Source organism: Antrostomus carolinensis, unplaced genomic scaffold, assembly GCF_000700745.2.
Source record: "Antrostomus carolinensis isolate BGI_N321 unplaced genomic scaffold, ASM70074v2 scaffold8495, whole genome shotgun sequence".
In the NCBI taxonomy this organism is placed as follows: Eukaryota; Metazoa; Chordata; class Aves; order Caprimulgiformes; family Caprimulgidae; genus Antrostomus; species Antrostomus carolinensis.
The window spans coordinates 20,566-31,177 of record NW_010314176.1 but is presented as its reverse complement, the minus strand read 5'-3'; the positions used below and the strand labels follow the sequence as shown (position 1 = coordinate 31,177).

Here is a 10,612-nt window from a genome sequence, read left to right as displayed (position 1 = left end):
CTTGAAAAAAAGATTAGTTATGTGGTACTGCAAAACTTACCTGTTTTAAATGGCTTCTTTAATCTCTTTATATTATGTAGTTCTTGTGAACTACTGCTTTTTTTAATCAGCAGAAATACTTGCTGGCAAGTAAGTAGCATCTGTACATGTAAAACAATGTTGCTTCTTACTTTAAGGTCCAGACAAGGTATCTAGAACAAAGTATGTCTATACTTCCTGCATGGCTGATTAAGTTATCATTATAGGCTGGGGGGAGGGGGTATTAATGAGAAATACTGGTCAAGTAACTTGACTTTTTTCCCCTCCATAGGTATATATCCACATACCTCAGCGTACAAGAGAGAGATCCCAAAGCACACAGATTTCTTGGACAAATTTATGAAGCTGAGGATAACATAGAAAAAGCTTTTGGGTGTTACAAGGTAAATACTACACTGACTCCTAATGTTCTGCTTTGTTCCTTTGTAAATGGACTTTTAAAATCTTTCTGTGCTAAACGTTCTCAAACCCATAGAAAAACCGTGTTCCTGGAAAAAACTGTATTATTTATACATGTTTGACAATGGGAAGCATATGAAGCACTGCAGAGGAGATTCTTCACTTAACATCACTTGCTTCAGTAGTATATTTTTAAGTTGATTCTTTGTTTATTGTTCTGGACTTGGTCTTTGTGCTACTTGCTGTTAAATTCCTCTCTGTGTCGTACATTGCCTTTTGGACTAGTGATCTGTGACTGTTGTAGAATTCAGTAATGTGGGCTGTGATAACAATAGGAGTCTAGTTGCTACTAGAAGACTGTAGGCCTAGAGGGTTTTTTGCTTGGTTGGTTCTGGAGGCAATGGGGACAGAAGGGATGGGCAAATCTAGTTTTGATTAGGCAAGCATATAAATGGCAAATTCCCAATCGCAATGTCTTTGTTCTGGTTTTGGGGAGGGAGACGATGTGTTCAGAAGTCTGATGGCCAACACAACTCCACGAAGTGCTATCACTCTTCTTAAACTGTGTCTCTTAACTTGTTTGTTTGGTTGTTTTTTTTAAAAGCATCCATATCTGGCTAGACTGCCTGTGTATAGCAGTAGCTAGTGGCAGGTGCAGAGTTGCTGGCTCTTGCATTATTTCTCTTACACTCTTCTGAACTCCAGCAGTTGTACCTGGGAGTTCCTGGGTGCTGTACACTAGTGGTGGCATTTAGAAAGGCTTTTTAAAATATTTTCTGTATTGATAAATCTGACTAATTTGAATAGCTGTGTCTGTTTGTGGGAGCATAACTTTCTTTCCTATTCTGAAATAACTTTATAAAAAAGTTACTTTTTTTTTCTCTCTCTCCTGTGTCTGCGTGGGGAAAATTAGCGTTCTGTGGAGTTGAACCCAACGCAGAAAGATCTTGTACTGAAGATTGCGGAGTTGCTGTGCAATAATGACGTTACTGATGGAAGAGCAAAATACTGGGTTGAGAGGGCTGCTAAGCTCTTCCCTGGGAGTCCTGCTGTTTACAGGTTGAAGGTACATTCCAAATTAAATCTGTTCTGTAGCTTCAGGAAACTTATCAGCATCTGACTGGAGTGCTTTTTGCATGTTATCTCATGCAAAACTCTTCCTGGCTAAATTATTTTAGAATCTTTAATGCTAAAACTATTAGGTGTTACTTTCTTTGCAGTCTAACATTTTTGTCTAGCTGTCAAGAAAGCTGCAGCTACAGGCTTTCTTACTCTTCTTAATGTTTCAAGGTTAATCCTCCTCAAAAATGGTGAGAAACTGCGTTAGTTATCACATCTGAGAAGCGAAGACCAGACAGGCACTACTTCATCTTTGTATTGTGCAAATAGCAGGCAAATAGCAGGCCTGTGAATTCAGACTTTCTTGTTCTATGCTGCTTTTTTGCTTAAGATGTCTGGGGATTTTTAAGCAAGTCTGTGGCAGGGTATGCTGTCATTGAACCAGTTGACAAGCATTATTTACTGTTGGTTTTTCTATGGTAGTTGTCTCAATTTTTAAATATTTGAGTATTTCTTCAAACTTTATGTAATACCTGAAAGCTATTAAGCGTAGTGTAGTTTGAGTAATGTAGTCTACATAGTGGAGGAAAGAAAGCTGTCTGGTGCTGTAGTTGCTGAAAAGACTCGCATAGGAAATGAAATATTAATATGTTACCTTCATGTTTAACAGGAGCAGTTATTGGATTGTAAAGGTGAAGATGGATGGAATCAGCTTTTTGACTTGATTCAAGCAGAACTTTATGCAAGACCAGATGATGTCTACATAAACATCAGACTAGTTGCCCTCTACCGTTCAAATAATAGATTAAAAGATGCTGTGCTCCATTGTCAGGAGGCAGAGAAGAAAATACCTTTGCAGACAAGCTTGGAGTGGTGTTCCTGTGTTGTAGAGACGTTTGAGGTGTTTAATCATATTTTGATCCTGTGATAGTCTTCCATATCTTTTTAACTGATCTTTTTGTCTTAATGTCATTACTCTGACAGCTGTTTCTCAAGTGATTTAACTCCTTCAAATGAAAGTCTACTGAAACCAGTGGAATTACAAAATACTTCTTGTTTTTTTTAATTGAAATTTTCTCCCTAAAATTAAGCCTTATAGAGCTTATTGAGTTTCTGACTTCAAAAGCTGAGTTAGATACAGCAGTTCCATTAGGGATAAAATTGCTCAGGCAAATAGTTCTCTGGAACTTTGCTGCTGAAGAATGTGTTAAGGTCTCACCTGTGAAACTGGATTGTGCAGTAAATGCTACTAATATGTTTTGGAGAAGTACTGGCCTTGCCTTCATGGAAGGATGACTGTTCCTTATCCTGTGATGAACTTTCTTCTTTAGGAATATCTGGAATCTTTACAAGACTTGGAGTCTGATAAAAATAACTGGAGAACTATCAAGAAAGATCATCTGCTGGCCTATTCCAGCTTTGTCAAAATGATGCTTTCTTCTAGAGATGTTCAGGAATGCAGAGAGGCACTTGAAAGGTACTGTTTTAACTTTCCTATAGTAAAAAAAAAAATCTCGAAGAATTGTCCTCTTCCCGCCCCCCCCCCGCCCTGCAGAACATCTACCAAGCTTTTTTTTTTTTCCACTGCTTAGCTTTTTTGTGGATGGGAGAGGGAGATTCTCTGTACTAGCCGCTAAGAACCCTCACAAAAACCCCAAAGCTAAACAACAAACAAAAAAACCCCCTAACCAACAAAAAAACCAAAATCACCTTTTGTTTATCAGCTTTGTCCCGGTTATTTTGTTCTAAATTGACACAACACATACTGGAATAATTAGGAACTTTAAGTATGTAATGTAATTGGGAGGGAGGAAGTAACTTGCAGTAAGAACACTCCTTCGGGGCAGGGGATGGGGGAAGATGATGGTGTTACAGTGCCAGCTGAGCTAGCTCACTTCAAAGTATATAATCTGTGGCACACCTAGAGAAGTACAAAACAATGTTTGTAGTCAATATATTGATTAAGATCTGTGTTCCTTTCTTTCTGTTATCTTCTGTTTCTTACTGGCTTTTATTGACTTACCTTTGTTCATCAATTATGCAATGGCTGCTATATTGTCTTTTGTAAAACAGTATCTTCAGCCTGTGCATCTTGAATGAGTATTTGAAGCAGTACAGGCAATGGGTGAGGAATACTTAATGCCCAAGTACCTTGTATTTTCTTTATCTCCTCTTAATATTAACTAAAACCATCTTGGGTTTTCTGCTGCCATTAGGACCTTTCAAGGTGATTACATCTGAAGCACTTCCAGATCATGGCGATACTAACAGCCATTATAGTTTTGCCAGATAATTGAAAGAGTGTTTTAACTGTTTTCTGGAAAGCCTCTCCTAAGAGTGGGTTGTGTACTAGCTTACAGCTACTTGCATTTCTACAGTACCTGTTTTTTTAAGAGCCTGTCTTGCTGTATTTTGGGCCTTTCTGATAAATTAAGGAAAGGGAATAGCAGAGTGACTGGTACCTCCTGCATGTCTCTAAATCTGCAGTAGTGAACAAGTTTATCCATGTGGTTTGGGATGATAGTTTTGCAAGCACCTGTGCAAAGATGTGCTGAAAAAGACTGTAAATGTCTAGGTAATATTTAATGTGTTTTACTTCAACAAACTAAGTTGAGAGGTTTGAGAGTTTGAGACTATTATTGTACTTTCCAGTGCAACCCAGGTTTAAGCAAGAGAGACCTTACTAACCATAGACTCATGAAGTTACTTGATTCACAGTTAAATAGCATCAGCCAAAACCATCTGCTGTAGCTTTTACCAGGACTCTGTTTAGAATGAGTCTTCTCTGCATTGTAGTTTTGATCGTGCGCTCCAGTCAGTGAAACCGTATGTGAACGGGGCTGATGAGTTGTCTCGTACCTTTGTGGAAATGAAAGGACAGCTGTACATGCATGCTGGAACTTTGCTACTGAAAATGGCCCAACACAGTGAGGCACAGTGGAGAGTTGTGTGTGAACTAGCAGCATTGTGTTATCTAATAAGTTTCCAGGTGAGTAAGTTTTCAGTTTATGCCATTAGTTGATGCAGTTCTTGAAATGTTATTGCTGTGCATGTGCTGGACTCCTTGTATTCCTGAGATAAACGTGTGTTTGTGTGCCCAAGGAAAGATTCCCTCCTCAGTCACCAAACCCTACTCTTTCACAATGCTTTAAAAGGTTTCAAATGACTTGCACAGGGTAAAAGTGTGTCTTCAGCTGTTTCCCTGGTCAGAGTAACCTGATTCTTAAAGGCTAGTGAGTTTATTTCTTACAGGATATTCCCTTTTCTGTAGTATAGCTGAACATATATGTTAAGTATTAGGCTTATTGCTGTAAGGAGGGAAGGGGATGAGCTGGATAGTTCCCATATATTTGTTGTATAGAGAGCAGAGCTAAAAAATCAAGCTTACTTCTTTGCCTTATGAAATAAAATTGATTATCCTTTTATGCCACTGCTTGCATTCCAGGTATTACTTGCTCTTGTGCGTACTCAGTGTTACTGGCAATAGCTATAGTTGCCTGCCTTGGGGTTTTGGGTGGGTTCCCCACCCACCCCCTGGGGACATGGGACATGTTACCTTCAGAATGAATTATGTATTTTTTCTACAGTTTCCTAATGCTAAAAAGGTGCTTGTTTTCTAATTAGACTGAATTTAAGACTAATGTAAATGATCTGCTCTTATTTTGAAAAAACTGTAACAATTCTCTCCTTACTTCACCAGGTTCCTAAGCCAAAGTCAAAACTGATAAAGGGGGACCAAACTGGTCAAGATGCACTAGAAATGTTGGCCTGCGATCGGAAAAGCCAGTCTGGTAATAAAAATAGCCACAGATTATAATGTTACAGATAGCTTTTAAAGTAACTAAGTGGTTTGTTAAAGAACACATTTGTTATCTTGAAATGTAATGTTAACACAACCTCCTAGATTCTGACTACCTAAGTAAAACAAAACAGTAGTTTGGTCCTGACACCTGAAGCAGTTTTTTGGGGTTTTTTTTCCCCCTCTTTAGCATGCTAGTAGACTGCTTTCTCTTTTTTCAAGTGTGGGGATTTTTTTTCCATTTTTTGCCTCTCCAGCACACTAAGGTAGAATTTAACCTTTATGGTCTCTTAATCTACTGGAAATGGCTTCTGCCTGCTGCTACTGATTTGGAAGTATTGTTAGCCTCAAGAGGAAAATAAAATATTACTGTTTCCCTGTCTGTTCCATCCTCCTACTTGGTCATCAGCTTTGTTCTTTTTACTGCTAAGTACGGACATTTTTTCAGTCTACAAACTCTTGCAGGGCTTAGATGAAAACAAACGAACCCACTAGACATCAGGTTCAGTTGTTTCAGAATGGATCTTGATAAAACAGATTTCTACTTGTGTTACAGCTACTCACTTTAAGGACAGTTGCAATGCTCCTAGAATAGTAATAATAAGGTGACTTTGTTTTCCTGAAGAACTGGATTTACAAACGCCTTGGGATTGTTGTCACTAAAAGCTTGGAAAGCCTGTGTGCTGAAACACTGACCTAATTACAGGGAGAAATGTAATTTAACAATCTGTAGGTTTCATAAGGCAAAATCCTGATTCCCACCCAGTCTTCAGCAGCAAGAACAATCCAACGTGTACTGCTTTCCTTATGCTCACTGTTTTATTTATGTGAAGTGGTATTTTTGCTTTCTAGGTCATATGTTACTGAATTTAAGCCATGGCAAGCAAGACTTCTTTAAAGAGATTGTGGAATCTTTTGCAAACAAGAGTGGTTCGTTTACTTTGTTTGATGGCCTCTTTGAGAGTGGAGCTTCTAGAGAAAGGTCTTTTATTGGAACAGACGATATTGGAAATGTCAGTGCACAAGCACCAGTGCAAATGGAACTTAATAAATATGATATTGGTAAGAGATGTTACTTTCTGAAACTCAACACAACTTACTGTACCAGAAGCTATTCTACAAATACTTCATATTGCAACAAAAGACAGATACCTGGAATAGCTGCCCAAAGTTGCCCTAATGTCCTAGGCAAGACTTAAGAGTTTATTGCTAAGTAAAGAAGTGCTTCTTTATATTCCTTAAAGATTTTGTAGAAGTAAATAGGTTTGCTAAAAATAGTCACCTGTTGGACTGAGTATGGTGAGGGTGGAAGTGAGAGGAAATCTGAGAGTCACCTCCTCAGAAGCTTAAGGGGTTGATGGCTTGAGCACTCAGATGAACTGTCTACTTGGTGTGTTTGGCTAATTCGAAATTTGTAATCTTTCTTAAGTGAAAGTTGGAATCTTGATGCTCATTGGTCTGCCGAGTATCTCTGTCTGCTTTGTCAAAGTGAAATGTGAAACCCATCTTTGATGAGATCCAAGTCTTGCTGGCTTGCAGGAAGCTGACATCTGCATCCATCTTTGTTTTTGCATAGGTGCTGTTCGAATGCACAACGGCAGCCTCCAGCACCTGGTGTGGCTCGGCCTGCAGTGGAACTCTATGTCAGTCTTACCCCCAATGCGCAAATGGTTAAAACAGCTTTTTCACTTGCCTCAAGAAACGTCGAGACTTGAGACAGATGCTCCTGAATCTATTTGCCTATTGGACCTTGAAGTAAGTAAACTTTCCAAGTTCTTAAATGTCCTATACAGTTTAAGTTTTTTGGTATTTATTTTTTTTTCCTTTTTTTTACATAAAACAGGTATTTCTACTTGGTGTGGTATTCACTAGCAACTTACAATTGCAAGAGAAGTTTAATTCTCACTATGGAGCACATCAGCCTCAATTCTTACCATTGCCAGTGTGCAAACAGCTCTATACCGAAAAGCAAAGGTCCTGGTGGGATGCCGTCCGTACTATTATTCAGAGAAAAACAACGTAAGGCTTTCTTAGTTTGGAAATGTTTGACCAAGCTTTTAGGCAGCTTCTGCTACATCAGCTTGGATTGGTCCCAGTAGATTCTTGTAAAATTAAGTTTCTTGTTTGACATGATTTGGACATTGAATCTTTGTAGTAGGGAACTGATACACTTGAAAGATTTATAAAAATGGAATTTTAATTTCTAATAATGCACTTCTAAACTAGAAGCGCGTCAGAACTAAAACTGCGGGCCGTATTCATCAAGCAAATGACATGTGAACACATGAAAAATAGAGAATATTAATCAAGGAATGTTTCTTTTGCTATTCAGACCAGGAACAGCAGCAAAACTGAGGCTTGTCGTGCAGCACGGAATAAGTACTCTGCGGACACTGGAGAAGCATGGCCTTCAACCTGCTTTAATTATCCACTGGGCAAAAAGCCTGCAAAAAACAGTAAGCTGAGATTATTTTTAAACGTGTAGAAGCAGAGATTTTTTTTCTCTTATTTTCCAAACTATAAAAAGACTGGTGGGGGGGGGGGAATAAAATCAGTTAAGAATGTGTTATTGAGAACTGTTGTTTATTTTGTCAGGCCAGTTAGTTGCTCTAGTCACCCTATGACCTACTCTTGTCTTGAGCTGTAGTCTTATTTTCTACATGTACATTACTTTACATAGCTCTCAAGGTAAAGCCCCTAAGGCTTATCTCAAGTGTCAGAGAAGTACTTTTTGGAACTTTTCAGAAAACCAGAAGGATATGTATGAATAGCATTTTAACTTGAATTTGTTGAAATAACGTGTGCTTCTTTTCCCTTTTCTTCACCAGGGCGTTAGTCTTAACTCCTTCTATGACCAGAAGGAATACATTGGACGAAGTGTCTACTACTGGAAGAAAGTCTTGCCTATGCTGGAAACTATTAAAAGGAAGAGGGGTATTCCTGAACCTACTGATCCTCTCTTCAAACACTTCCATAGTGTAGACATTCAGGTACAGATTGATTAAGCCAAAGTTGAAGTAAGAGAGCGTCTATGTCAGAAACTTACATAGTTGTGGGATTTTTTTCAGCGTTGTACAACTTGCGTTGTTATTACTATAAAACTGTTAATGATGAGATTTGGTAGTATCAGTGTCTGATAAAACATAGGGAAAAAATCTCTCCTTACAACTTTATTCTTACCTTTAAAATAATGTATGTGTTTGGAAGGCACTGAACAGCCTTAGTACTAGCTTTCTTTTCTCTGTATGTTGAGAAGAAAAGTAATACTGGATATGTCATTCCATCGGTAGGTGTGAGTTGCCTTTCACTTTCTTCGTAGGTCTTTCAGGTTGCAGCGTATGAAGAAGAGGCACGTATAGCATTTGCAATGTTGGATGCAGTTGATGGCAAAACTGATGACGCTTTAGTAGCATTTGAAGCTATTAAGAATGTGGTTTCATACTGGAATCTTGCTGTGGTAAGTTTATAAATTGCATTGCAGAATCACAGAATGGTTTGTGTTGGGAGGGACCTTTCAAGGCCATCTAGTCCAACCCTTGTGCAGTGAGCAGGGATATCTTCTGCTAGCTCAGGTTGCTCCAAAATGCTTTCCTTTATTCAGTTGCCTTCTGACTGATCCTAATTAATCTGCCTCCTGTTCTTTAGATTTTCCAAAGAAAAGCAGAAGAGATTGAAAATGATGCCATGCTGCCGGAAGAACAAGAAGAACACAAAACCTATCTTCTTAAAAGCAAGCATTATCTAATGAAGATCATTGAGGAAAGCTCCTCAGATATGTCAGTAACTGAGAAAGTAAGTAATTCTTGCTTTAAAAACTTGTTTTGAGAGATGTTTCCACATGAAACTGATTGCATTTATCTTAGCTTAAGTTAAACTTATTTCTTCACTCAAGACAAATAACCTCCTTAACACCAGTGGGTTGATAAACGCTGGGTAACTTTTGTAACCTACCAGATCAAGCAATATTCTGACTGCTCTGTGGATGAAAGCTTTAATATAAACAAATAGCTTTTACCATTTTTTACGGTAGTCAGTCATTTGAAAAAAATAGAATTAATGTTTGTGTGAATTGTTTTCTTACATTAATCTTAACAGATTTAGAGCTTTGCTGAAAAAAAGTGTTTGTGTAGTGAAAGCCTTGTGAATTGTTCAGCCAGAATTCTGAATGTAGCCTGTCTTGCTCTGAGAGAGACTTGCAATCTTGACTCACGTTTCACATTATTTTGTAGCTGCCAGTGTCTATTGAAACAGTGAGGGAAATGCTAGATACAGTGATCCAGGAACTTGGTGAGAATGGTGAAGAGGGAAGTCCTGCCTTCAGAAATGGTTTGTCACGAGCTGTAGATTCAGAGATGAAACATTCCACTCCATCACCAACTAAGTTCTCTCTTTCGCCAACTAAGAGCTACAAGGTATATTGGCCAGCTGTGTTTTCAGGGAACTGTCATATTTGAATAAAAATTCATGAGATTCAATTTACTTTTTTTTCCTAGTTTTCTCCTAAAACTCCTCCTCAGTGGGCAGAAGATCACAGATGTATACTTGAAATGATCTGTCAGCAAGTGGAAGCTTTAAAGGTAAACAATTTTGTCACCATATTCAGTGAAGAACCGTTGGCCTTTTAGTTATGGTAAGGACTTAGTGATAACAGCATGAGCTAACTTACAGTGCCTAGACTACTACTTAAATCAGTGGCATTATCTTCTGTAAACATCTACCTTAAATGAATGCAAGAGTAAATCTTTTTGCTTAAAAACTCTGACCTGAAACGTGGGCAGGGGTGCAGAAGCAACCCTTCCAAGGACTGTGTTCAGGAAGAGTTCTGCTTCCATCAGCTTGGTTCTTACCCACTTCGCTCTGTTTTGGGTTTTTTGTTTGTTTGTTTGTTTGATTGGGTTTTTTTACTTCTGGCTTTAGAACACAATCTTAATACTTTGTTCTGCACGGGCAGATTTTGGATGATTCTGACAGGTGCCTGTTGATTTATTTATTTTATTTTCTGAGCTGGAACCTGCGTGAGCAGGTCCTGAAAGTGTGTGCAAATCACTGGATAACAACAACAATGAACTTGAAACAGCTGGATGGCCAATGGCTTTTAAATAGCAAAAAGATAGGGACTGTTCCTTATATTTTCTTTTACAAATACCTATGTAATACATAGTTATACTCTTGATTGGCACACTGTCTTGACAGAATGAAATGCAAGAAATGAAACTTAATAATTCCAACTCAAATGCATCATCTCATCGGTGGCCTGCTGAAAGCTATGGAACAAATACAATGTCAGAGAGTTATCAGAGAGCACAGAATCTTCAT

The 10,612-nt window shown here is 38.4% G+C and overlaps 1 protein-coding gene across 1 annotated transcript in view; it reads left to right on the top strand.

Annotated features, from left to right (window-relative positions):
- Nucleotides 1-310: 310 nt before the first annotated feature.
- The window catches only part of LOC104524616 (E3 SUMO-protein ligase RanBP2), a gene marked incomplete at its 5' end in the record, with an annotated part of 29,881 nt that continues 19,579 nt past the window's right edge, over nt 311-10,612 (top strand). Inside the window, 16 exons of the mRNA XM_029084862.1 lie at nt 311-422; nt 1,352-1,504; nt 2,168-2,398; nt 2,829-2,974; nt 4,294-4,486; nt 5,198-5,288; nt 6,149-6,358; nt 6,873-7,051; nt 7,140-7,315; nt 7,629-7,752; nt 8,125-8,286; nt 8,616-8,753; nt 8,942-9,088; nt 9,526-9,708; nt 9,790-9,873; nt 10,490-10,612. The exon at nt 10,490-10,612 is cut by the window's right edge and continues 1 nt beyond it. Coding sequence (XP_028940695.1) covers nt 311-422; nt 1,352-1,504; nt 2,168-2,398; nt 2,829-2,974; nt 4,294-4,486; nt 5,198-5,288; nt 6,149-6,358; nt 6,873-7,051; nt 7,140-7,315; nt 7,629-7,752; nt 8,125-8,286; nt 8,616-8,753; nt 8,942-9,088; nt 9,526-9,708; nt 9,790-9,873; nt 10,490-10,612 — 2,452 coding nt within the window. The remainder of the gene's footprint in view (nt 423-1,351; nt 1,505-2,167; nt 2,399-2,828; nt 2,975-4,293; nt 4,487-5,197; nt 5,289-6,148; nt 6,359-6,872; nt 7,052-7,139; nt 7,316-7,628; nt 7,753-8,124; nt 8,287-8,615; nt 8,754-8,941; nt 9,089-9,525; nt 9,709-9,789; nt 9,874-10,489) is intronic.